The 25,220-nt window shown below is 42.5% G+C and overlaps 1 protein-coding gene across 1 annotated transcript; it reads left to right on the top strand.

The window, feature by feature from the left end:
* Positions 1 to 3,607: 3,607 nt before the first annotated feature.
* LOC129335708 (aldo-keto reductase family 1 member B1-like) lies at positions 3,608 to 18,139 on the top strand. The gene is made up of 10 exons (XM_054988499.1): positions 3,608 to 3,693; positions 5,956 to 6,123; positions 7,055 to 7,171; positions 9,044 to 9,121; positions 10,039 to 10,161; positions 11,400 to 11,506; positions 13,186 to 13,267; positions 14,466 to 14,549; positions 16,869 to 16,951; positions 17,985 to 18,139. Exons 1-10 carry the CDS (start codon positions 3,628 to 3,630, stop codon positions 18,025 to 18,027), a joined length of 951 nt encoding a protein of 316 aa, XP_054844474.1. The 5' UTR covers positions 3,608 to 3,627; the 3' UTR covers positions 18,028 to 18,139.
* Positions 18,140 to 25,220: the final 7,081 nt, after the last annotated feature.

Below are 25,220 nucleotides of genomic sequence, written 5' to 3'. Positions count from 1 at the left end.
AGCTCCCAAGCAGCTGGCTGACAGCCCAGCCTATTTATAAAACCCTGCCACAAATAACCAGGGAGCATGGAAGCAACATGTTGGAATCCTGTTCCTGCTGCGACCACGCCACTGAACCTTGCCTTATCCTTGTGACATTTGGTCCATTCCTTGACTCTGTCTTTGCCTAGCCCTCACAACTTGCTGGTAATGGTAACTGATCTTTAGACTGCCTGACCTCACTATCTGGACTCTGACCACGGTACTGGACCAGCCCACAACAAATATATTGGAAGCATACTGGATTGCTGACTTAACATTGTTTTCACATGGTGAATGACAGATTAAAGATGCAAATATGGTTTAACTGATTTTTTAAAACTACCTTAGTAAAGCAATGCAGATACTTGTCTGATCAAGAAACGTTGCCTAAGCAAAGCCCTTAGTGGACTAAGATTTAATATACTGGAAGCAAAACAGACTGTGCATTGATGTGGTTTGGAAACTTGTATGCACCCAAATGGCAGGTTCACACATTGCAGAGTACCTCTATGTGGATTTGTATTAAAATATTCTGGCCTGGAACTTAATTGCTGATTCAAATCAGAACTGCAGCACTCAGGAAGCAAAGGTTTCAACCTTCTCCCCATGCCCTTTTCACCACCTGAAATGTTTCAAGTGAGCCACTCTTGCCCACTGAGGAAAATTACGTGTACTGATGGCTACATGAAGTTTCCCAGCAGAGCAAACTGCGACTCTCTGTGGTAATTTCAGATTCAAGAAATGGCATAGGGAGAGAAGGCCAAAGTCCCTTCTTGAGAATTGAATTCACAGCGCTTAAAAGTCTATTTTATTGTGTAGGGTTTTTGGCATTTGCAAAAATTTGAGGATTATAAGATACTGCTTCAGATATAAATATCCCAAATTGATTCACTGGCCTAAGTTTGCCCAGGAAAGCTGAATATTCTAAATGCAAGTAGAGAAAATGAGTATGAGCAGAGATGATAAGAATTAGGTTCTCGTGTTTCAAGGGACTATTTAATTCTTTTCCCAAGTGCCTTGGGATCTACCAGCTTTATCTTTTAAAAGCTTATACCCTGAATGACAGGAATTGAGTCCAGTGGCACCTTAGAGATCAACAAGATTTTCAGAATGTAAGCTTTCGAGAGTCAGAGCTCCCTTCTTGGTGTTTGGTACCTGAAGAAGGGAGCTCTGACTCTTGAAAGCTGACATAGCAAATCTTGTTGGTCTCTAAGGTGCCACTGGACTCAAATCCTGCCATTCTACTACAGACCAACATGGCTACCCACTTAAACAGTCACAAAATGGTGACTTGGTGGGTTGAGTCAGTCACAAAATGGCAGCTTGTACAAAATTTACAAACAACCGGAGCCTCCCAGTTCAACAAGAACTACCGTAAGCAACCAACTGGGCGGAAACTACATACACAAATTCAAACTGTATTTTTCGTGCAAAGTGCTTTGTGCAATAAATAGCAATACAGTAGAAAAATTCATACAACAATAATTAATACAAGCTTCGTGATCTGTATCAATACTAATACATATACAAAAACCTTCACACTCAAATGAGTTTATGATAAATACATTAAACAGCAGGATAGCGCGGCAGTTAAAAATTTAGAAAGACCACCAGTCCAATCCCATATAGGGAGTAGTAAAGCCAATTAGCATAATTGCTGACAGGATGCTGTGAAGCAACTTTCTCCAATACCCGTTTCGTGTGTCTTCCTCTTGGGCAATCGTCTGGTGAACTAAAGGAGTACATACATCAATATTCACCTTACACACACTCATCATCATATGGCTCTGAATTATACAATAATGTAAATACTCATACTAGAAAACGCCTGCGCTTACACAGCCATGCAGTCAATGAATGAAGATCAAGATACAGATACTGACCAGCCAATAACTACCCTTTATAACCCTACCCTTTTTATACAGACGAAAACAGCGAAAAGTGCCAAGTTGTCTAGTTACTGTTGTTATAGTAAAACCTGCTGAAAAGAATAAATGTTGTAGCTCTTAAGTATATGCACCTCCCAGCTCTAGGACTGGATCCCTTAACAGACGAGAACAGAAAGGAATGATGTCACACATACCATCTAAATAAACGTGCCTGTTTTTTTCTATAAGACTCCTGTGTTATATTCAACCCAGAGTTCCCACTTTGCTCACTGTATGATCTGAGAAGGCATCTTGAAGTTACAGTCAATGTGAATTGTGATACAAGATTAATTAATCTTGTGTAAATGTCAACACAGACACACTAAATAAAAACAAATCCACTGTGAACCTAGTATTAATGAATCCAGGAAAGGTGTAGGTGGTGGGTGGTGTGCAACTCTCTCCAGCCTGAGTGATAGGCTAGTGGGGAAAAACAGGTATAAAATACCATAACAAGAGAAGAGCCTGGATCAGGAGTTTTGACAGGGCCAGTGAGAGAAAAGTGGGGCTGGAGGAGGCAGAAATGATGTTGCGTGATGCGCCAATTTCATTTCTAGATGAAATCCTGGAAGTGATATTAGCATGTCAGGCAACGCTCTAGAATTCACACAAAACTCTATGGTAATACTGTTTCTGTCCTTTGCATTGGCTCCAAAGCTTCATGTGATGATAGGCAATAGCCTGGAAACCCTAGGGGCATGTGTAGAGGAGGAGGAGGAGAGGTGAATGGGAAAGAGTGCTGGTGCTATCATTCTTCCACCTTTGCACAAAAAACAAAATGGAGAGAAATCACTGCAGCAGGACATTGTCTCCTGCCCATTAGGAAGCAATATCTTTAAAGTACAGCTACACACCATTTACATTTTTCTTTCTGTAAATAGAAATAAACATAACACAACCTTAAAATTCTACTGATTTTTCCCATTGCAGAAAAATTCCACCCCCAGTTGCATTTCTCTGGCAGAATGCACAGCAGTGGCAACTTTTTACAACTTTGCCCTTTCAGGGCCCATACCTCAGTTATTTACTTAATTTACTGTCCCCTTTTCTTGCTGAGACTCGGGAAAGATTTAAAAATGAATAACATTGCCTTGAAAATAGTATAATACGGACAACAAACCGTGCAATAAACTGGATGATAAAATTAGAAAACAATGCAATAAAAACAAAATCAAACGTACAATGAAGAGCGCAATAAATTTACCTAAAATTTTTCAGACTTTAGTAAACAACATTGTCCCCAAAGTATAGCCAATTAACACTTACAGGTTTCCTTCTGTATACAAAAAAGTTCCTGAGACAGAAGACAAGCCCGTTCTCATTAAAATAATATGCAGTAAAATGATATCATTAATGATTTCATGGTATCATTTTAATATCATTAATGATACCATTAAAATGATTTCATTGATGATACGCATTTCACAGAGTTGCTGTAGGTTTTTAAAAATTCTGTAGAGATTATAAATGTACCTGCTGTCCATGAAAGAAAACCTGAAGAGGGAAAGGAGGGACAAAGAGAAGCTGTGACTTTCAAGCACTTCCCCTTCTTAGCTTTTTTGTCACTGGCAGCCAATCATCAGATAGTTTGGATGGGAGGCTATTTAATACAAGTCACATGGGTGGGGACCGCTTTCAGTCTTGGTTTTCTCTGCAAAGCGTATACATCAGATGCAACATGCAGACTTACCTGAAGCTAATCAACAAGGCAAAGATGCCTATCCTAGGATTAGGCACATGGCAGGTAACTGGCAGGGTTTCTGGCATTGCACATGAACTTGTATTGGAGTGGAATGTTCACTGGATAGAACATTGCGGGAAGAACAGTTTAGCTCAATGCGGTTTCTCTTCCTTTTTATGCAACTTCCAGATGTTACAGAGGGGGTACCACCTAGATATTGCTCCTTTTAATTTCTTGACAGAGCTTTGCAACAGTTGACAAGTTAAAGTTTGGTTTAGGGTGTGGGGAAAAGTTTCTGGTCTTGGTAAAACCCCTGTATTTGCTTCTTCTGCTAGTTTCATTCTGTTTCTTACTCTGGTGCAGTAATTTGAGACACACACACCATAGATGTGGGGAAAGACAGGAACTTCTGGTATTATGGCAGAAAACTAGCGCCCATTGCAAAGAAGGGGAAAACTGTTGTGTGACCCACTGAGATCTATAATGAGACGTTTAAGCACATAGTGCAATTCTATGCAGAATTATTGCAGACTAAACTATGAGTTCAACTGCATAGGATTGCACTATTCGGTACCTATGTATAATTCTTGTATTTGCGTTGCGGTGCTGGTATTTTATGACTGTATGCTTAGGGATTATTCAGTTAAAGTTATAGCCATAAGAATACTTCCTTTACCTGCCTGGCATATATGCATGACAAAAGGAGTTTTCATCACCTGGTTCTCAACAATTTGGAACACTTGAGTAGAGAATAAGGTGTAATTCAATGCCAAGGATTATTTCTTTTTGAGCCAATGTTGCGTAATAACTGTTCACTGCAGTCCCCTCCCATATAGCCTTCTCTCAACAGCAGTGCAAAGAAACCTTTCCACATGAATGGAAAGAAGTGCAAAGAAACGTAGTCCACATGAGTTCTACAGTAAAACAGTCATCATTAGAAAAGTCTTTTCCTCGCCTCTGTTTTAGGAACAGAACAGATAAGAGATGCACTTAGACTGCAGAGTCTTTGAAAGATTTTGTCAGAGGAGCTAAATAGACATGGATATTATGATCGGGCAGAATCAGGAATCAGAAGCTGTGGGGAAGGAGCAAGCCAGGTGCAGGGGCTGGGTAAGACCTGTTCAGATGGAATCAAGAATCAAGAAAAACAAGGGAAAGTCAAACAGAGCAAGGCAAGGAACAGCAGACAGCACTGCTAGGGAGTCTAACCGGAGCTATTGACTAAGAGCCTTGCTACAAGTGACATTTTACACGTGAAGGATAAAGAATCATTTTCGCAAGTCTTTCTGGGAACTGAAGTTCCTCTCCCCTACCTCTTTTCCTTCTGTTCCTTCCCCTCGCTGCCTGAAGAGACAGAGAAAGCCTGCGGCAACAGCAACTTTTGCAAATCGTTCCTCCAGTCACAAGCCTGCTCTCAATGATCTTTGGGGCAGGCAGCTACAACTTTCTCAGCTTTCTCCGGAGCATTCCCCCCCCACCCCAGCAAGACGATTTGCAAACGCTGATGTTGACGTAGGCTCTCTCTGTCTCTTCAGGCAGCGAGGGGAAGGAACAAAAGGAAAAGGGGTCGGGGAGAGGAACTTCAGTTCCCAGAAAGACTTGCGAAAATGATCCTTTATCCTTCACGTGTAAAATGTCACTTGTAGCAAGGCTCTAACTGGCCAGAAGCATCTTCCTGCTTTCTTGTATAAGGAATTCAACTGTCTCTCCTCTTTCTACACGATTTAGTATAAAGTTGCCAAGCAGCTTTCTGTTTTGTGGCTGTTGGTAATCCCTCCAAGAATGTAAAGAGGAACCATAATTATAGCCACCAGGAGCTTGGCTGAGAAAAGAAGTGTCAATAGGACTCTGGTTGATATGGTACCCTCCTCTCTGGCAGCTTTTTAGGAGCCCTGCTCAAGAAAAACAAGAATTTCAAGTGTTGGCAAACCACGTGGTTCATGTAAACAAATGAACCTGCCTTATGCGAAGACCTTTGATTTGCTGAGATCAAATATGTCTACTCTGAATTGCAGGGTCTCTCACATCACCTACTGCCTATTCTTATAACTGGAGATGTCAGGGATTCAATCAGGGACCTTCACAGCCCCACCCAGCTTATTCCTAGCTCATTTCTGTGGGCCACATTTGACATCACAGAGGCAGCCAGATGGTGGGGGTTTTCTTTTTGTGAAAAAAGGGCAAATCAGTAGAACTCTCTTAAGACATATTTGGTTTAGGGACTGTACAACCTTGTGGAACGGTCATGCTTCTTCTTTTGTCCAGTATTAGTGGAAAATTGAAAAGATGTTTGAAATCCTGGCATTAATTTATCTTTCCTCTCAGTCTCCTTTAGGGAAAGTGAGAGATGCAATCAAGCTTGCAATTGACATTGGGTACCGGCATTTTGACTGTGCCTATGTGTACCAGAATGAAGGGGAGATTGGAGATGCGATCCAAGAGAAGATAAAAGAACAGGCGGTGACCCGAGAGGATCTGTTTGTTGTCAGTAAGGTAGAGCTACATCAAAGTACATTACTGAGCAAATTGAAATGGGATGAGGAAAAGCTTTAAGCATTGCGCTCTGAATACTATTCTCCAATGCGTGTTTGGAGTTCCCCTTTCACCAGGGCCGTTTCCAGACGGCTTACCTGCCTCCGGAATGTTTTGCCATCTTGCAGGGAAAATGCAACATCGTGCAAAACTCATGCGAGAAAACGCGATATTTCGCGTTTTCCCCGCAAGATGGCGCAACGTTCTGGAGGCAGGTAAGCCATCTGGAAACGGCCCAGGTATGCTCCGTAATTTCAGCAGGAAACACTTGTCTGTGCAAATTCTTTTGCACGTGAAGACCTGCTGCCTCTATGCAAAATGATTGGCTGTAATTCTGAGCATGCCTCAGAGAATGTGTTTGCCTGTGACTGCCTGCGCATTTTTTTAAGATAGAAAAGTTCTTTTAAAAAGTGGAAGTGGAAAGTAAAAACAGACACGATGCAGGAGGTCTGTCACTAGATCTCTTGATGCCTGTGCATCAAACTGAATCAGGGTAGTGACTCTGGGGAAGGAGTACTTTACAATTTACCACTGTGTTTTTTCTCCCGTTAAAATCGCCTCTTAAAATTACTGCTTTGCCTAAGCGGGAAAATATAATTATCTTTTTCCTCAGTGCGGCAAATAGTTTTGGGGAGGAGACATTGGAAGAAAGCTCTAATTGTCTCTTCCCACAACATCATTTCCACTTCCATTTACTTTGAAGTAAAGCAGAAGATAATCCAGTCATGGATTTTCTGCATTGCATCTGTTTAGGCCCTAAATTTCTCAAGAATAGTCAGAACCAGGCAGCTGGTGTTATGCAAAATTCCACACATGTGGAGTTTGATAGGATGACCCCCACCCCAAGTCGTTCTGAGGCACTTATTGGAGCGATATGCTGGTCATTTTGCAGCTGTGGAATACGTTTCATGAGAAATCCACGGTGAAGGAAGCATGTGAAAAAACGCTTGCTTCTCTAAAACTGGATTATGTGGACCTCTACCTCATGCACTGGCCCATGGGATTCAAGGTACTTCACTTTCTTTTCATTGTATGGCCTGGATTCTTCCTCTTAAAGTTCTATCGCCTTTCCTGATCCCCAGAACATGAGTGAAAACTTCAGCCACTTAGAGCCAAACTACAAGTGACGTCTTACACAGGTTGGACACTAGTCGGCTTCCCTCAAGTTTTGAGGGGAAATGTAGGCGCCCAGGTTTTACAGCTTGGCTCTCCATTACAGCTGCAAGACCAGGATGCCTACATTTCCCATCAAAACTTGAGGGAAGCCGACTAGTGTCCAACCTGTGTAAGACGTCACTTGTAGTTTGGCTCTTAGAGGCTCTGCTCAGCTTGTTGTGGGCTTCTATAGACAAGTAGATTCTGGAGACAAGTAGACTTCTTTTTCTTTGCTTTTGAAGTCAACGAGTTCGGTAATATCATTTGTGGTTGTTCTTAACAGCATTACTTCAGAAACGCTATAACAGATGTTCTATGGGACCAAATTCTTTGGTTCCATAAGGCCCTGGCCCATGAGTGGCCGTTGGCAGCATGCCTGTAATCATAATTAGGTTTTATGTGACTCTGTGGAATTTTATTGATGGTGCTAGGAGGACGTGGGCCCATATGGGAGGTTATGACACAATTTGCAATTCAGGATTAGCCATGCTGTAGCATAATGGTTAAGTGGTAGGGTTGTGAATGAGCACTCTGCTGGTTCAAATCCCACTATTGCCATGGGTTTAGCGGATGGCCTTTGGTACACCACTCCTCTCATGTCCAACTCCCCAGCTGTATTATGGGGATAATAACAACATGGACTTTGTTCACCACTCTGAGCAGGGGGAACTAAACTCTCTAGAAGAGCTTTATATAAGTGCAGTTATTGTTTATAATCTGGAAGTGACGCCATCTTGAACTAGAAGTGAGTGTGAGGTACAGCAACAGCAGAGAACTGTAGAAGCAGCATGTGCTGAATAGAGCTGGCCACGTGGAATAGTTCTGGGGAATAAAAGATATGAGGGAGATTCTGGAGAGGAAGAGTGCTGTTTTGCACTGACAATGAGAGGCATGCCCTCTGCATCCAGGTGGGGAAGTGGCCATCAATGGAGTTCAAGTGTGTGATCTACCAGCTGCCATTGCAGTCCTTGTTGTAGGGTATAAACAGGAGGAAGGACCAAAATACCTTGACCAGAATGTTGTCAATATTGACTGCAATATGGGAGCAATCCTAAATAGGTTTACTCAAAAGTAAGTCCAATGTTATTCGGTAGGGTTCAACGTTAGGGTTAGGCCAGGTACCTAATGAGGGCAAGGGAACTTCCATCGCTGTCCTCTATTGCATGCCCTCCTTCATTCTGGTGAGCAATGGGAGGAAAATTGGGGTGGAGGAGACAATGTTGCAGCTGATGTTGGCTCTTCTAGATATCCTTGGAACATCTGCAGTGCTTTCCCCTCCTAGGCCCCCCCAATCTCCCTTGGAACATGGGTGTGGCCCTAGCATCAATAGCTTACTCAAAGAAAAAGAAAAAAACACAATCAAGAGTTCAAATACTAAAGCAGCAGTCAGCAAAAAAGCACCAGGTGCCCTAGTTACGAAAAGCCTGGATCAATAAACGGGTCTTTAAGCCCTCTGAAGTCAAGACCCTGCTTTTAACAAATCACAGCAGGGAATAGTTTCTAAAAATTGGGGCTGGTGCCGAAAATTCCAAAAGATCCATTCCTGCAGTGGCCGCTGGGCATTAAGAAGGAGGGCCAGTTGTGGTTTCTTGCTTACATGTTGCTGTGAAAAAAGAGAAAACTGCCCTGGGGAAACTTTTTGAGAAACAGCAGTCCCTTTCCCAAAATGTCTGGGAAGTGGTAGGTTAAAGGATGCATTGTTAACCTCTCTTGCTTCTCATGACAGGCTGGAGGAGAATTATTTCCTACAGATAAAAATGGTATGATATTGCCTAGTGATACAGATTTTCTGGACACATGGGAGGTAAGTCTGGGGATTCCCTTCAGCTTCCCTGCTTTACTTTGTCATTTGTGATTATAGTCTGGAAATTTACATTAATCTTGATAGCAAATACTCTGAGGAACTTCCAAATGCTTGGAAGCCAGCATAGAGATGAGCTTTAAAAAAGAGTAGATACAAGGGTGGTTTGGGGTGGAAGGAGGGTTTGTTTTGGAGGGGGGAGGTTGATGGTTGTTGCTGTGAGGTAAATTCTGCTCCAATAAATATAAAACCTCTGGATCCAATACCTCTCCCATCCTTCAACTATACTGTGTCCTGCTTTCCCCCCCTCCTAAGCACCATGCAAGTTTATTTGCTTAATGTTTACTGGAGTCAGCCATTAAAAAAAAAATTTACCCTTTTAAAAACCATCCTGGGAAATGGGGTGATTAGCTTTGTAACTGACACAAATTCTGGCGAGTGAGCACTGTGCAAATCCAGCATGCACTGAAAGCTAGAGCAGCAGGCTTCCACTAAGCTTGATCAGCAGAAAATGGTATGCATGCCCAAAATACGATGTGTGCATATCCAGAGAGCAGGCACATTGCTAATATTATGTATCTCTGTTGTATGCACCCTCAGTTTGGATGGCACATTCAGTGAGGAACATCTCTTTGCACTGCCTTAAAATTTTAGGAATTTGTGCAAGAACATAATTTATTATATATATATATATATATATATATATATATATATATATATATATATATATATATATATATTGCATTTCTTTCAGTGAGTTGTATTCAGGAGGACACACTCCAGCAGATTGTGCCAGACAATTGTCGTGCCCCTTATTTTGCAGAATGGAAACGAAATTGTTGCAAGTTTGATGTATTTGTTTTGCATTCTGCTCTAAATGTTTGCCTGCCCTGGTTTGTCTATGCCTCTTGTCCCCATAGGCTATGGAGGATGTGATGGATGCGGGTTTGGTGAAATCCATTGGAATTTCTAACTTCAACTGTGAACAGATACAGAGGCTGTTGAACAAACCGGGGTTAAAATACAAGCCAGTAAATAACCAGGTAGGCTACTTAGCCATAATACCACTGTCCAAAGACCTTGTTTTACTGAGTATCTGCATTGGCAGGGGGTGTTTTGATAGCAGTATATTGACTATCCCTGCTTCAAATATACTTTAACTCCACTCTTCCTGAAAACAGAGCCAGTGTTAGAGAGTATTAAGGATTTCTTGGAATGGTTTGTGTGAACCTGGCCAAAAAGTGTGGAGGGAACATACATTTCTGTTTGTTCCAGTGGATATTATCAGGCTAAAGAACACATAGCCCCTTCCCACTCTACAAAGCTACATAGAAAAGAACTCTAAGAAAGTAGGGGCTTCACTCCTCTACATAAAATGCCAGATGTAGAGCTAGAGGTTCACAAAACAAAGAAACAAAGATACAAACAAAATACTGCACACAGTTGGTATTGCATAAGAAAAACATGTAAGGATACAGATGTCAATTTGCATCTGTATTGAGAGACAGTTTTGACCTGTGTTAAACTGTCCATGGCCACATTACACAGATTACATACGCATTATAATACTCAAATAGTTATGGTCCTACAGATATGCTTCCTTATTCATACAAGGCTGGCTTTGTTCCCTATGAAGCAGCAGCAGCCAGTATATGACACTGGGTATGTCTTTGTTTACCCTGCAGTGGGCTCCGTGATAGTGTTTTTAATGACAAAGTATAAAAACTATGCGCACACAGAGTAAACGGAACCTTCTTTTTCTCAGGAACAGGCGATTGGTTGTGACACTTTTGCAAAGTTTTTTTTCTGATAAAATCTCTCATGTATATGTTGATTTGGATGCTAGTTATAACCTAATTCAGACCGAAGAAAAGTGCTATTCACCACCTGGTCCATTTATGGATCATTTTGACCTAGTCACTGTGAGATGGTGACAGGATCTTGGGATCTGTGAAGGCCACCATTTGTGTTCTAGATCCTGTTCCATCTTGGTTGCTGAAATCATGTAAGGACCACATTATTAAGTCCTTGATATCTGTCATGTACCCAGGATGCCTTTCCTCAGCTACTCAAAGAGGCAGGTATCAAGATGGTTGTTGTAAGCAAAGACAACCATCGTTCTCCGGCCGTGAAAGCCTTCGACAATACAGGTATCAAGATGTTATTCAACAAAGCTGGTTCCATTCAAATACTGGATACTGTTGCAGTTGTTGGGAATGGGTGTTTTACAACATTGCCCCCCCCCCATATATTCTTGCGAACAGGGCCTTTGTGTTTGTAGATTGAGAGTCACCCATACCTGCCTCAGGAAGAACTGGTGAATTTCTGCAAATCCAAAGAGATTTCTGTCACTGCATACTGTCCTCTTGGAGCTCCCAACTGGATATGGTAAGGTATGGTTAGGGGACGAATTGTGGCTCAGTCAAAAAGCCTCTGCTTTGCATGCAGAAAGTCCCAGGTTCAATCCCCAGCATCAGTTAAAAGGACCAGGCAGTAGGCGATGTGAAAGACCTCTGCCTAACATCCTGGAGAGTTGCTGGCAGTCAGAGCAGGCAGTACTGACCTTGATGGGCCAGTGGTCTACTTAGGAGAAGACAACTTCGTATGTGTGGATGCTTTGTAAATAAATATTATTTTAAAGTAGTGTTTCTATTTATTACGGATGCACATTTGGAACAAATGGGAAAAAGGAACTTGGGAAATTTTGGTCACTCCTAACAGTCTACAGTCTGGTTTAGAGGTCAAGGAGTGGAAGTCAGAAGAGAATCTTCAAGAGATTCTGAGATAATGGAATCTATATGCTTTGCAGCTAGGTATCTTGTACTCTGAAACCAAAAGCCAGAAAACAAATGCCTGTAACAATATATATAGCAACAATAAACGAGACCCTAGTTGTATGTGTACGGGGAATGGCTACTGCCAGGGATCAGGGAAAATGTATCGACAGCTGCAGCAGCAAATAGGACACTACACTAACCAGTCCCCATGTGGAAAACACCTCAGAATGTACAAGTTACAAGACTAGGTTTACCAATTCCAGCTTGGAAAATTCCCAGAGATTTCAGGAGTAGGTGCCTGGGGAGGGTGGATTATGGAGATGGAAGGTAGCTTAGTAGGGAAGAGATGCCATAGAGACAACCTTCCAAAGCCGTAATTTCCTCCATGGGAGCTAATCTCTGATGTTTGGAGATCAGTTCAAATACCCAGGGAAAACAGGGTTTTACATAACTGTAGGTATTGTTCACCGAGTTCTTCTCTGCAGGCACATAGTGGGGGACTGTCATTCAGAAGATTCTTTACAGCTTCTTAAAGCTGTATTTGAGGTCGTGTCTCCAGAGTCACATAGAAACTCATTTTCCCATCTAAATGGGCACATGACTATACAAGAGGAGCAACCCCCCCCCCGTTCCCTCAGTTCTCATTGCCCCCAATGGGGGACTGCACAGAAGAACAATGATGGACTGCAGGCCCCACCCGGAGGCTGGTAACCCTACTCTTGTTTTTTCTTTCTTGAAGATGAGTAGATCGAAGCTGTTGCACTGGATATTCAAGAGCTCTTGGTGTGTTCGTTATATTGATCACATGAATAGGTGACGAATAGGGGTGGTAAAAAAAAGCTAACCCAACAGTAATACTTGTATAAACCCATAGTCGCCCGTTTTAATCTAATAAACGTCAAGTATACAAAAGAAGAAACTCCTGTGGGGGAGAGGGGAGACAAATAGGAGAACTAGTCAGAGAGGGTGCTGCATTTATTTATGCTCTGCTAAATGTTGTCACCTTGTTTGCCCTCAGAATGCAACACTCAGACTCACTTCCATCCACTGACTCTTTGCTTTCTGTCAGTCATGTAGCCAGAAACTTAAACCTCTTTATCTAATGATGTATCCTCCAAAATAAATTGTTCTTTTTAACTGGCCACATTTTCCAGTGTGGTTCTTACAGAACAAAAACTCAAAATAAGCAAGAAATAGACTTCGTAAGTATTTCAAAGTGACCCCCCCCCCCACACACACAGGAGAATTAAACAGCAGCTAAAAATGAAAATCCGTATTCTGCTTTTGTAGGGATAAGCCGAAGGGTCCTCCCCTCCTGGAAGATCTGAAGGTCAAAGAAATTGGAGCCAAATACAATAAAACCTCTGCTCAGGTAGCTTCTTTTAATGTGATTTTTAAAATTGATAGGCATTTCCTTGTACCAGCATTGTAAGATGCCTTTTGTCTACACGGTATCATGGTTAAGAGAATGTCAGTGACTGGAGCTTTGAATATGTAATTTAAGCCAATTTTCTTGGCTGCCTTTGATCTTAAAATTATGCATTTACAGAATCTCAATATGATGTGTACTTTGGCTTTCTTGATAAAAAAATTGCTTGAATCAGAGCAAAATTCTTGATCTTCCCCTTACACAAGATTTGCAAGTGAGGAGATATCAACTGTGCCTATCCTGTCTAGGATTGCCAGTGTGTTTGTGTGAGACCGGCATAGTGCTAAACAGTCGGAATGATAGTGTCTTCCTGGCACATTTTATGACGTCATCACGCCACGATGCCGTTCTCATGGCGCGATGACGTCAGAAAAAGCGCCAGGAAGACGCTAACATTCTGACTGTTTAGCGCTATGCTGGTACATGTGGATTCAGCCAGCATTACTCAGTGATGTGCTAGGATTTCCCCTAATCTCTGTGGCAAAAACCATAGAGACACAGGGCAATTCCTAGAGCGTCACTAAGGAGGCCATGTTTCTATCATTCTTGGGGGGCCCATTCTTCAATTTATTGAAGTCAGGGGATTGAGGATGAGAGTTGGGATTTACTGTCTTCTGTCAAGAAAAGGGCAAGCCTAATTCCACCTTCCAGAGCACAAGACCTCCATTGTGGGCATAAGACTTCAATAGGGTGTTCACATGTAAAATTCCAACAGATGTAGGTCCAAACCGCTTGCTCAGTTCTGAGACTATATCTGAGGTAGATTGATTCCTTTTTCAGGCCCACATTATTTCCTCACTGTCTTGTATTTAATTACAAATATATTCTAACTAGAGTCGACAATAGAGCCATATATAAAGATCAGTGAAAGGGGGTACCTTTGCCTCTCAATGTATCCTTTAATCTGGATTGGTTCAAGTTATTTTTGTTACCCCAGGCAGTAGTTCATAGGCTCACCTCAGAACTGCCTGGGAGATGTTAATAGGCATACAAAGCTATGCCTGTCACTGCCATCCATGCTAGTGGTGCAGATCAAACAGACCTGGTGCTGCATCAGCATATTCTTCATTGTGCTTCCCCAAGCAGCCATTTGGGTGAAGAACTAGTTCTACCTTTAACCGTAGTGATCGGTTTCCCTCAGGTTTTGCTCCGCTTCCAGATTCAAAGGAACTTGGCCGTAATTCCCAAGTCAATTACTCCACATCGCCTTAAAGAGAATTTTGAGGTAAGAGTGCTAATAAAACACCATCTTTGGTCACTTTGGGTGGAAATTATTTTAGCTTATAAATACTACAAGTGCATTTAGAGTGCCTCTCCCCTATTAGCTTTATATTTAATCCTTGTTGGGTTTTAAAAGACTTTTGGATGCAAGCCTCCTTTTTATTTAAAAAAAAATTATGCTATCACTCCAGAATTCTACTTGAGGTGCCAAGGCACCTGACAAAATGAACTATTTATATTTCAAGTAAGTAAAATAATATTTCTTGTACTGAAGTTATTCCAACATATAATCTTTTACTTATTACATTGCAACAGTACCTTAATGTTAGAGTTTCGTATAATTCAGCTTTAACTGCAGAAGGGGGTATTCACAAGACACATTTACTGAAACCATTGATTTCTTCAATTTTTTCAACCAGTAACCTTGAAGTCCAAAGATATTCTAAATTTTCTCTTTGGATACTACCAACCATCAGGGCTTTTTTCTGGGAAAAGAGGTGGTGGAACTCAGTGGGTTGCCCTCTCAGAAAATGGTCACATGGCTGGTGGCCCCGCCCCCTGATCTCCAGACAGAGGGGAGTTTAGATTGCCCTCCGTGCCACTGGGCAATCTAAACTCCCCTCTGGCTGGAGATCAGGGGGCAGAGCCTCCAGCCATGTGACCATTTTCAAGAGGTTCCGGAACTCTGTTCCCCCACATTCCTGCTGAAAAAAAGCCCTGCCAACCATATTTTTTTCTAGTTGAACGAATCCACTTTTTAAAGCCTTCAGTTATTCTTATGCTTTTTAATCATCAGAAGTAACATTGCTGTAATCTTACTGTGAGAAACTGAAATAAACCCTTTCAGCTGGGGCGGATTACCCATTAAGGCCACCATGAAGACTCCTCATGGGCCAAGGCATGTGGGGTTGTCCTCCCACTTGGGCCACCCACCCACACTAGAACTATCCCAGACTCAAAGAGACAGATAGGCAGAAGCTGGAGGCGCAGAGAAGGAGAGCTCACTGAGGTGAGGGACATGCCCTCCTGGCACAGTCTCACTGCAACAAGCAACGGGATGCAACCACGCTGGCCTCACCTTAACTAGCAAGAGAGGGACCAGCTAGCCACCCAGCTTGGCCTGGCACACTCTGCTTAGGGCTGGATGAGAGCAGGACTCCAATCCATTCCTGCCCTTGAGTCAAACAATACTTGCCTCTTCGGTTCAGACCGTATTATTGAAACAGTCAATTATGATTTTAAATATTACTTGATTTTACACTACAGGACATAATTACCATAGTTAGCAAAAGTTAGTGAAAACATTTCAGAGCACCGCACTGTTTGGAAGAAGGGTCCTTTTTACATGGGTGATTTTTGCCACTTTTGGCCCCATACCTCTTCAGGTTTTCTCTCTAATTCCAGACGATTGACTTCCCCTTCAGATTTCAATGCGATGTTTCAAGGGTTCTCTTCCAAGTTTTCTGCCTGTGTTAAAATGACGCATTGAAATCTGAAGGGGGGGTTAATTATCCAGAACTCGGAAGAAAATCTGAAGAGGTATGGGGCCAAAAGTGGCAAAAATCACCTGTGCAAAAAAGGCCTAGCCAGATTGACATACTTACTAAAGCTATCCCTCCAAGATTGGATAGTACTTTGTGGAATGCAGTGGAACAGAGTTCCGGAACCTCTTGAAAATGGTCACATGGCTAGTGGCCCCGCCCCCTGATCTCCAGACAGAGGGGAGTTTAGATTGCCCTCCGCACCACTGAGCGGTGCAGGGGGTGGGGCCACCAGCCATGTGACCATTTTCTCCGAGGGCAACCCACTGAGTTCCACCACCTCTTTTCCCAGAAAAAAAGCCCTGTAAAAAGTCATAAGGGATCCACCACACATCCCAATCATGACCAGGCAAACTTTATAGTAAAGTGCTCAAGTTGACTCTGGAGCAACAGCAGAAACCTTATTAACCCAGTATTAACCCAATATTAACCCAGTAACTATGAGCAAATCACAGTCTGTTCCTCCGTCATCATTTGATTTTGGCCAAATGAGTGTCTTATTGAAATTATCCCATTGTTAAAAACAATTTGAAAATAAACTTTATACTGGAACTTAGAAGTAAGTAATTACCTTTCACTGGGACATTTTCCCCTTGCCCCAAGCTGTTATTTACTTCTATGACTCCAGTTACATTCTTGAAAGAGTTGCTTGCATTCTTCCTTTAATTCAAAAACAGGAATGTATTCCAGGATAGAACAATACCTAACTGACAATCTGAGTGGAGACACACTTGCCGTTACCGCTTCGCTGTGGGCCACATCTTTCTCCTTGAACTTTTCAGGTATTTGACTTTGAACTAAGCCAAAAAGAAATGGAAACTCTACTCAGCTTCAACAGGAGAAACAGGATCTGTGCACTAAATGAGTAAGTGCCTCCTTGGCTATCTAGGCACTTCCAAAAAAAATCGAGAATCTGTTGTAAAATCAAATCAGGTTGGAATATTTTTTGAATGATTGCTGTTACGACCTCTTTTCTGTCATGTAGTTAGATTTTCCCTTAAACTCTCTTACACCCTCTGGGTAGATTGCTGCCACTAGGAATTATATTCCAAACTAGTTAATTTCAATTTCCTCTTGAATTACATGCCCAAGTGTCAGGTTTCTTTGTGGGACTACGTGGCCCTGAGGATAGGAATGGGATATAGGAATAACATATACTCTGGGATGAACAAAAAAAAACCCTTTTATTTTTACAAGAAGCATATTGGTTTCATACTATTACTTAACTGATCAATTACTTATTGATGGTTTCAAAGATAGTTATCAATTCTTAGAGTTTCCTTACATAGGCTCAGTTCCACAGATATATATATCTTTCTCTCTAAGCCGCATACACCTGCTTCAGATAGATCAATCTCTCACTCAAATATTACATAGACTTTCTCTATCAGGAGAAGTTTGCCAGCTTTAGATAGAATGTTTTCTCTCAGAGCTAAACTACAAGAGACAAATTACATGAGGCGTGTGAAGGGAGTCGCAGTGTTAGCCGGGAAACTAAGTTTTAAAAGACAGATCTGAAGGCTTTGTCAATTTCCCCTCTCTACAGAGCCAGAAAAGTTGGCTCCTCAGAGTGTTTGCTAATTTCCTCTTTGCCTCTGGAAGGTTCTGTCAGGTTCACTTCCCCTTCTAGGAGGTGAAGAGGAAATAAACAAATCCTCTGAGAAGGATCTTTGCTGGCTCTGTAGAGAGGGGAAATTGACAAAGCCTTCCGATCTGTCTTTTAAAACTCAGCTTCCTGGCTAACATTATGACTCCCTTCACATGCGTGTCCTTGTGTAATTCGTCTCTTGTACTTAAGCTCTCAGACACACAGGCTTCCACACAGGTTGCATTTCTCTCTGTCTTGACTACTTAGCACAAATATAAATGGATAAAGCCAAGTTCTTCTTTTCTTGCAGGTGCCGAAATCATAAAGATTATCCTTTCAAGGAAGGTTACTGAAAGGGACACTTGGCCCAGGAAGATGATCTATTGTGGCTGCTCATCTCTGCAATCATTCCTGCCATTACATAATTACTACCAGGGCTTTTTTTCTGGGGAAAGAGGTAGTGGAACTCAGTGGGTTGCCCTCAGAGAAAATGGTCACATGGCTGGTGGCCCCGCCCCCTGATCTTCAGACAGAGGGGAGTTTAGATTGCCCTCCGCACTGCTGGAGCGGCGCGGAGGGCAATCTAAACTCCCCTCTGTCTGGAGATCAGGGGGCGGGGCCACCAGCCATGTGACCATTTTCAAGAGGTTCCGGAACTCTGTTCCCCTGTGTTCCCCCTGAAAAAAAGCCCTGGCTACTACCCATATACTTGCCACCAGCACACTCAACAGTTAGTCCTGGCCAGACATGTGCTCAGCAGTACAAATGGATAGCTCCGCTGCAGCTGGTAGCAGCTAAAAACTCTGCCTATTTGTAGTTACACTAAGAACTTTGATGGAGGTCTTCCCCAAGACTTTTTGAGCCCAATAATGGCTGCTTGTATTAGTATAATAGTAATAATACATAGCATATTAGTATAATATGCATTTACATATGTAAGTATTAAGTTTAGCACTAATGAAAAATACAGAAATGCAATCTGATATAATGGTTATTGTGTCCAAGTTAAATTTCTTAATACTCTTCATAAATCCCTATAAAATAGGGTTAGAGTGGATGATCTTTACATAACTGTATTACAATAAGAGGATGTTAAGTGGGACAGATGAAAGAAAAAATTTTTCCCAGGAGTAAAGTTAACAGTTAAGAACCCCCTTACTATGTAAGAATCCCATGGTGGTGAATTCACACTGGCACGGTCCCTGCCCTTTGGGGATGTTATGCTGGATGCTGGGAGAATGACCTTGTAAGGAACTGCTAGCCAGAGCGAGGGTTTTGGTAAAAATGGCTGGACTTAGGTATAGAATTATACGTGTGCACACTACAGAGAGTCCGAAGTCATTCTCTGAACCGGTCAATATGAACAGGTGATTCCAGGAGGTTGAAATCCAGTGGAAACTCTGACCGTGGGCAATCTTTTGGTTGTGACAGGCACAGACATAACTTGTTTCCCATGCTCACATGCTCTCTCCTTCCTCCTGTATGTGAAGTGCGATCGGAAACTTCCTGGTTTGGGAAGGCTAGACTCAGGCATCGTTTTGCTGTTCATGCAGGTACCTGGGCAAACTAGAGTTTGTTTTCTACCCACCAACCAGGTTTTTAAACCACAATTTCATCCCAGTTTCAAATTTTGATTCCCGGAGGGGAAGAAACAAGTGCCTACACGACTCAAGGCTTCCCAAACCAGGAAGTTCTCAGTCAAGCACCACCTGCAAGGGGAGGAGGGAGGAAGACAACACTCTGTATTTGTGCCTGTCATGCTCAAGACGGGTTTGCTGTCATGTCTGAATGCATCCTGTCCCGCATCATTCACAGGTCACTGCATTTGTCTGTAGAACTCAACTCCACCCCACAGGAAATGAGGACCTGCAACTCTTTATATGTTCATATTTTTTGGATGCCAGATGAATCACAAGTAACTGCTGACCTTGCCGGTAGGTTTTTTTTTTTTAAAGAGTCTCTGGAATACAGCATAGTCCACTGAGGTAAATCATGCTATTTTGTAGGCATCTGTCTACAATATTATTTACAACAATGATATTATTTACCCTGAATGGATGGATGTACATCTTGTCCGGAATGTATTTTTATCCCCTTTGTGATATTGTGACATACTGTTAGTGTTGGGCCCAGCATTTATAGGTTTCATATATTTATTTCACATTTTCCACTTTGCCAATGTCAGACTTCTTCCCTGGGTCAAAGTCTGGGGCTGGGGTGCCTTCCAGCATCCCCTTAGTTCGGCTGTGGATGTACCTCAGAATCTGGAAAGGAAGAGGATTCTTGCATCATGCAAGCACCCACCCTGTCCTAAAGATTCTTGGGAATAGTCTGGCCCTTCTTACTTGACCCTCCCTGAGCTTGCCTATTAAAGGATTGTTGGAGGTGGGTGGACTGGCCCTGGAGGTCTCCAATGCCCTCTCTTCCGGGGCAGGCCCAAGGTGAGTGAAGGGAACCTGGGCCAATGACCTCCTTGGTTAGGCCCTCCCTTCTCCTGCTCCGCCCTCAAGAGGTTTTAAGAGGCTGTTCCACCTGCCTGCCCGCCTGGGCCTCAGGAGCCCCCAGGTGCTGCTTGCCTAATCCTCTGGCCTGTTCCCATCTGCAGCCTGAGCCCTGTCTCCCTTCAGAGGTGTGTGCTGGGCCCCCAAGGCTTTGAAGCTGCTGCTGCTGCACCTGTGGGCATAGCCTACCCCCTTCTCTCCCCACAGCCCCTGGTGGAGTTGCCTGCCCTCTGTGGGCTTGGGCCAGGCTTAGGGTTGCCAGCCTCCAGGTGTTAAGGATATGAGAGTATCACGAGTGTGGTTCTATTATATGAAATATTAAATGGCATTAGCACTTTAGCATGTCATATGAATGGTATACGTGACCTTAAGGTTACCTTAAGCTCATGTATAATTAGATGGTTATGCAGTGAAATGGAGGGTGGACTCTACGGCATTATATCCTGCTGAGGTCCGTCTCCTCCCCAAACCCTGCCCTCTCCAGATTCCTCTCCCCAAATCTCCAGGAATTTCCCTACCTGGAGCTGGCAACCATAGCTAGGCTGCTCCCTTCCAAAGCCTCCTCTAAAGTAGGTGAGCACAAACGTGGAGGCACCAGCCCTGGATAGTTAGTGTGGGTTGACTGCTCTCCCTTTTAGGGCTTCCAATGGTTATTTGTCATAGGATGGCCACTTTCAAATGTATTGAGCTGCATTCCCATGGCAAAGATTCTCAATTTTCCTCCATCAATAGCCATTTCCTTGAATTTTTCTCAGCTGGAGAGCTGGAGTATAATTAGAAGGTTTTTAAAAAATTAAGGAATTGCTACAGCCCTACAGCAATTACCAATTTTTTTAAAAAGCCCCCTGGTAGGACGACAGGGAAAACAGTGGTTGTTGGGTTGATGGAAAGAAAATGGTGCAATGTGGATGGGACCTCCAAAAAATACACACTTCGCATCCACATGGCATATGAATTTGGACAGAATTGTTTCAGAAAAGATAGTCGTAACCCAGGTTTGAAAAATAGCATGCTGAGGATGGGGAAAACCTGGAAAATTAACATTTAGGAAACAATGTCATGTGGTTGATCCACTGCCCTAACAATCACTCCACTTTGGAAGCAAAGGCAGAAGAAAACATCTGTAAGCAGCAGCAGCCCAAGGCATGTATTACCTCATTGTAAGATGAGGTACCTTCACATACTCCTGAAACGGAGAAAACATGGAAGATATAGTATTCATTTTATCATAAGTCATGGAGGCGAAGAGGTTATGGAAGATGATCGTCATGTAATAAGAGCTGCTGTGTGATAGATTTTAAAGCTGTCATAGAATTGTCCTTGTATTAACAATGGAGAGTAAATGTAGTGCGTTCAGGTCCCCCTATTGTTGATTTTGAGAATTGCGTCTCATAAATTAGAATATTCTCCACAATTTTAGCCCTTTTCAGACATTAAAGTGAGAGAATGCCTGTGTGTGTGTGTGTGTGTGTGTGTGTGTGTGAGAGAGAGAGAGAGAGAGAGAGAGAGAGAGAGAGAGAAACAGGATTGCAAAGTTCTTGACTCCATGAGAAGAACCATACATATGGTCTATTTTTCATGTGTAGGTTCATAGGTTCCAATGAATACACATTAACAAGTGTGTGCTGTGATAAACATTCTTCAACCTACGAAAGTCTATAAATGGTTTTTATTTGCAAGGTACCCATGTCTTTCACACACCCAGGCTGAGTGGAGAACTCCTCTAGAAATGGACAGTACGCCTCTCTGTGTGGCATGGAAAGTTTCAGTTGCAGCCAGCAAGCTTTCAGAAAGCCAAGGGCAAACAAAGACAGTTGCTATATACAGAGCTTCATACTGCTTTGGAGCAATAGTGCTCTAACTGGCTTTGGAGGAAAACATCGTGTAACAATGCAATGCTTCTTAATAGGTAAGCGCTGAAAGGCTGTTTTTCATTGGTGACTACGCAGATCTTGCAGTTAGCACTAATCTTACACACACAGCATTGCCGGTTTAAACACAGGTCGTCTTTATTTTACAGTAACGTTATAACCTAGATCAGCCAATAAATCATAGTTTAAACTGAGTAAGGGTAAAAGGCCAAAATCTCCAGGGCTACTTCTACATGGATGTTTTCCCTTGGTCTTTGGTTCCATCCAAACTGCAGCACTTTTTTGGACTGTCATTAAGAAATTGCTCAGAAAGATGTCTTGCTAGGGATGGGGACTAAACACTATGCTATTGGGTACTGTCTGCTGATGTACATGCAAGCCTACTCGCAAGTTACCATGCTGCTAAACATGCCAGAGAAATTGGTTATGATGGTTGTTGTGGGTTTTCCGGGCTGTATTGCCGTGGTCTTGGCATTGTAGTTCCTGACGTTTCGCCAGCAGCTGTGGCTGGCATCTTCAGAGGTGTAGCACCAAAAGACAGAGATCTCTCAGTGTCACAGTCAAATTGGTTATGCTTCGTTTCAGATAGATTTCATCTTTGTGTTTGGCTTTATTCTTGTTTAAAATTTATCTGCTACCATTCCCTATTGTATCCGTTTCCCTGAATGTCTTAACTGTTGTTCTTTATTGAACTTTGCTCAGCGAATGTCCTAGCTGTCGATTATAGTTTTCACTTGCACTGTTATAATCCACCTTGGATCTGAGTGGAAAAGACAGACTATAAATAAATAAAAAATAACAGATGGATTTGTTTGGAATAGTTGCTGCTTTCCTGTGCCCCATCTCATTAAAAACAAGGACTTGGGCTAGGGAAGATATATGTTATTGTTCACTATATGGTTTTATGCAGTCAGCTCACAGGTGACATTGCTTAGATCTAGTGGTGAGGTCAGCAGAGGTGAAGGATTGGAGGAAACAGATATCAAGACTGGAGGGGTAGGCTATATCTCGCCTGGATAACCCAGTCTCATCAGATCTTGGAAGATAAGCAGGGTCAGCCCTAGGTAGTACTTGGATGTGAGACCACCAACGAAGTATAGGGCAGAGGCAGGCAATGGCAAGCCCACAGGGTTGCCATAAATTAGCTGTGACTTGATGGGGAAAACTCCCTGCCCTGTCTGCTGGTCAAGCACAGATGAGAACGATCTTTGGAAGAGACAGCATGGAAGACTACCATGAAGAATGGCTGCCATGCTAGGACTATTCTCTTGTGATTTTATCTTTTTGTGTGTTTTGTCATTGTAACATGTTCTGAACAATAAAACTGTTATTCTTCTTGGTGGTGCCAACTTTGTTATAGAGCTTACCATTCCCTGAGGAAGACACACAGGACTAGAGCCTGGCACATTGGCAGAAAAGAAATACCTCCCCCCGCCCCAGCCACCAAGAATGCTGAAGTCGCCCATTGCTAGGACAGATTAACATCAACTGTTTAAAAACTGTATGTTGACATTTAAAGTTAGATAATAAAAGACCATGCACGTCTCTTCTTTAAAACAACCTGATGAAATTTAAACCTGAATATTAGAGAGTTAAACTGAACCAATGGCCCTCTTTCAGACACAGGGAGTTAAAGGCTGCATGGATGTCAGTAACAATAAATTTGGACCTATGAGAAATCAGTTGCGGGGGGGGGGGGTTCCATCCCCCCCAAACTCCCTATACAGAATTCTGTAAGAGGGGAAGATTTAAACCCTCCCATTTGGGTTTGTCCACCATCTGCTTCAAATTAGATAATATTAACTGCTACCATCTGTTGCTGGTTATACTGTACGAAATGCTGAACGTTCCCTGAATTTTAAACATTTTATTGATTTTATGGAACGTGATATTTATAATAATATGATTTATATACCACCCTTCAGGACAACTTAATGCCCACTCAGAGTGGTTTACAAGGTATGTTATTATTACCCCACAACAATCACCTTGTGAGGTAGGTGGGGCTGAGAGAGCTCCAGAAAGCTGTGACTCGCCCAAGGTCACCCAGCTGGCTTCAAGTGGAGGAGTGGGAAATCAAACCCGGCTCTCCAGATTAGAGTCCCACACTCTTAACCACTACACCAAACTGGCTCTCATTATGGTTTTAAATGTTGTGATCTGACCTGAGCCTGCTCCCAGGGAGGGCAGAATAAAAGTCCTAAATAAATAAATAAATAAATAAATAAATAAAATAAGCTTCCCCTCCTCCTCCCTTTTTCGGAAGTTTTCCACTGTTCTCACCATTCCATGCCTCTTGAGCACAGCCAATGCTCAGCAGGGCATTTTGGGGGTTTTCCCCCTTAGATGGATTTGCAAAGTCATATTTTGCTGTATAAATTGGAATCCCCTTGGCACATAAAAAACCCCTGTAGTTTTGCTGCCTTCATGATTGCAAGAGGAAGTATCCAGTTTACTATTAGAACGAAAGTCAGGACATGAATCATATTCTTAGTATGGACCTGATAGTGGCAGCCAGAGACCGGTAAGTCATCACCACATCACGATCCACACCTAGATAGCTGCAGGAGCTGCCTTCTGATGTATCACTTGGAAGGACGTCGACTGTGGTGCCAAGGGGAATACCTAGTTTTAATGCTCTTTATTTACCCTGAGTTCTATCATTTGCTTAGCTCCAAAATTATGAAAATATTTACTTACTAAGGGGGACATTCTGGCTTGGATCCAGCAATGCACAAGCAGAAATGTAAACAGACTCTGCACAGCTCTGCTTATATAAAATACTGTGCAACATCTACTGCTATCCTCCCTATATATTATAGCACCCAGAAATTGGTTGCACAAGATCTTGCAGAAACATGTGCCCGGGGGGAGGGGGGGGGAGAATACACTAAGCTTGACTTATTGCTAGCAGCCCCCAGTCTCTCTCTTGCATTTTTGTTTGCGACACAGCCTTAGTGCAAATGGAAATTTTGTGCTGGATCCAATCCTCTATTTTCTTCAAGTGATCCACTCAGAAACTATAGGTTGTTCTGAAATGCATAATAAATAACACCCACTATTAAATAAACAGTGTAACATATAACAGTCTCTAAGTAAAGTAACATGTTTCAGTACTTAAACAAGCACCAAACATACTGTTTTGAAAATACCTGATTTAAATTGGCCTCTCGT

This window comes from Eublepharis macularius, chromosome 9, assembly GCF_028583425.1.
Source record: "Eublepharis macularius isolate TG4126 chromosome 9, MPM_Emac_v1.0, whole genome shotgun sequence".
Classification (NCBI taxonomy): domain Eukaryota; kingdom Metazoa; phylum Chordata; class Lepidosauria; order Squamata; family Eublepharidae; genus Eublepharis; species Eublepharis macularius.
Note: the sequence above shows the minus strand (reverse complement) of the source record. Positions and strands in the feature narration are given on the sequence as shown.

Coding starts and splice junctions, on each gene's coding strand:
- LOC129335708 (XM_054988499.1), top strand. CDS start 3,628: ATGCAGACTTACCTGAAGCTAATCAACAAGGCAAAGATGCCTATCCTA. Junction 6,124..7,054: donor ATCTGTTTGTTGTCAGTAAG/GTAGAGCTACAT, acceptor GTCATTTTGCAG/CTGTGGAATACGTTTCATGA. Junction 16,952..17,984: donor AGGATCTGTGCACTAAATGA/GTAAGTGCCTCC, acceptor CTTTTCTTGCAG/GTGCCGAAATCATAAAGATT.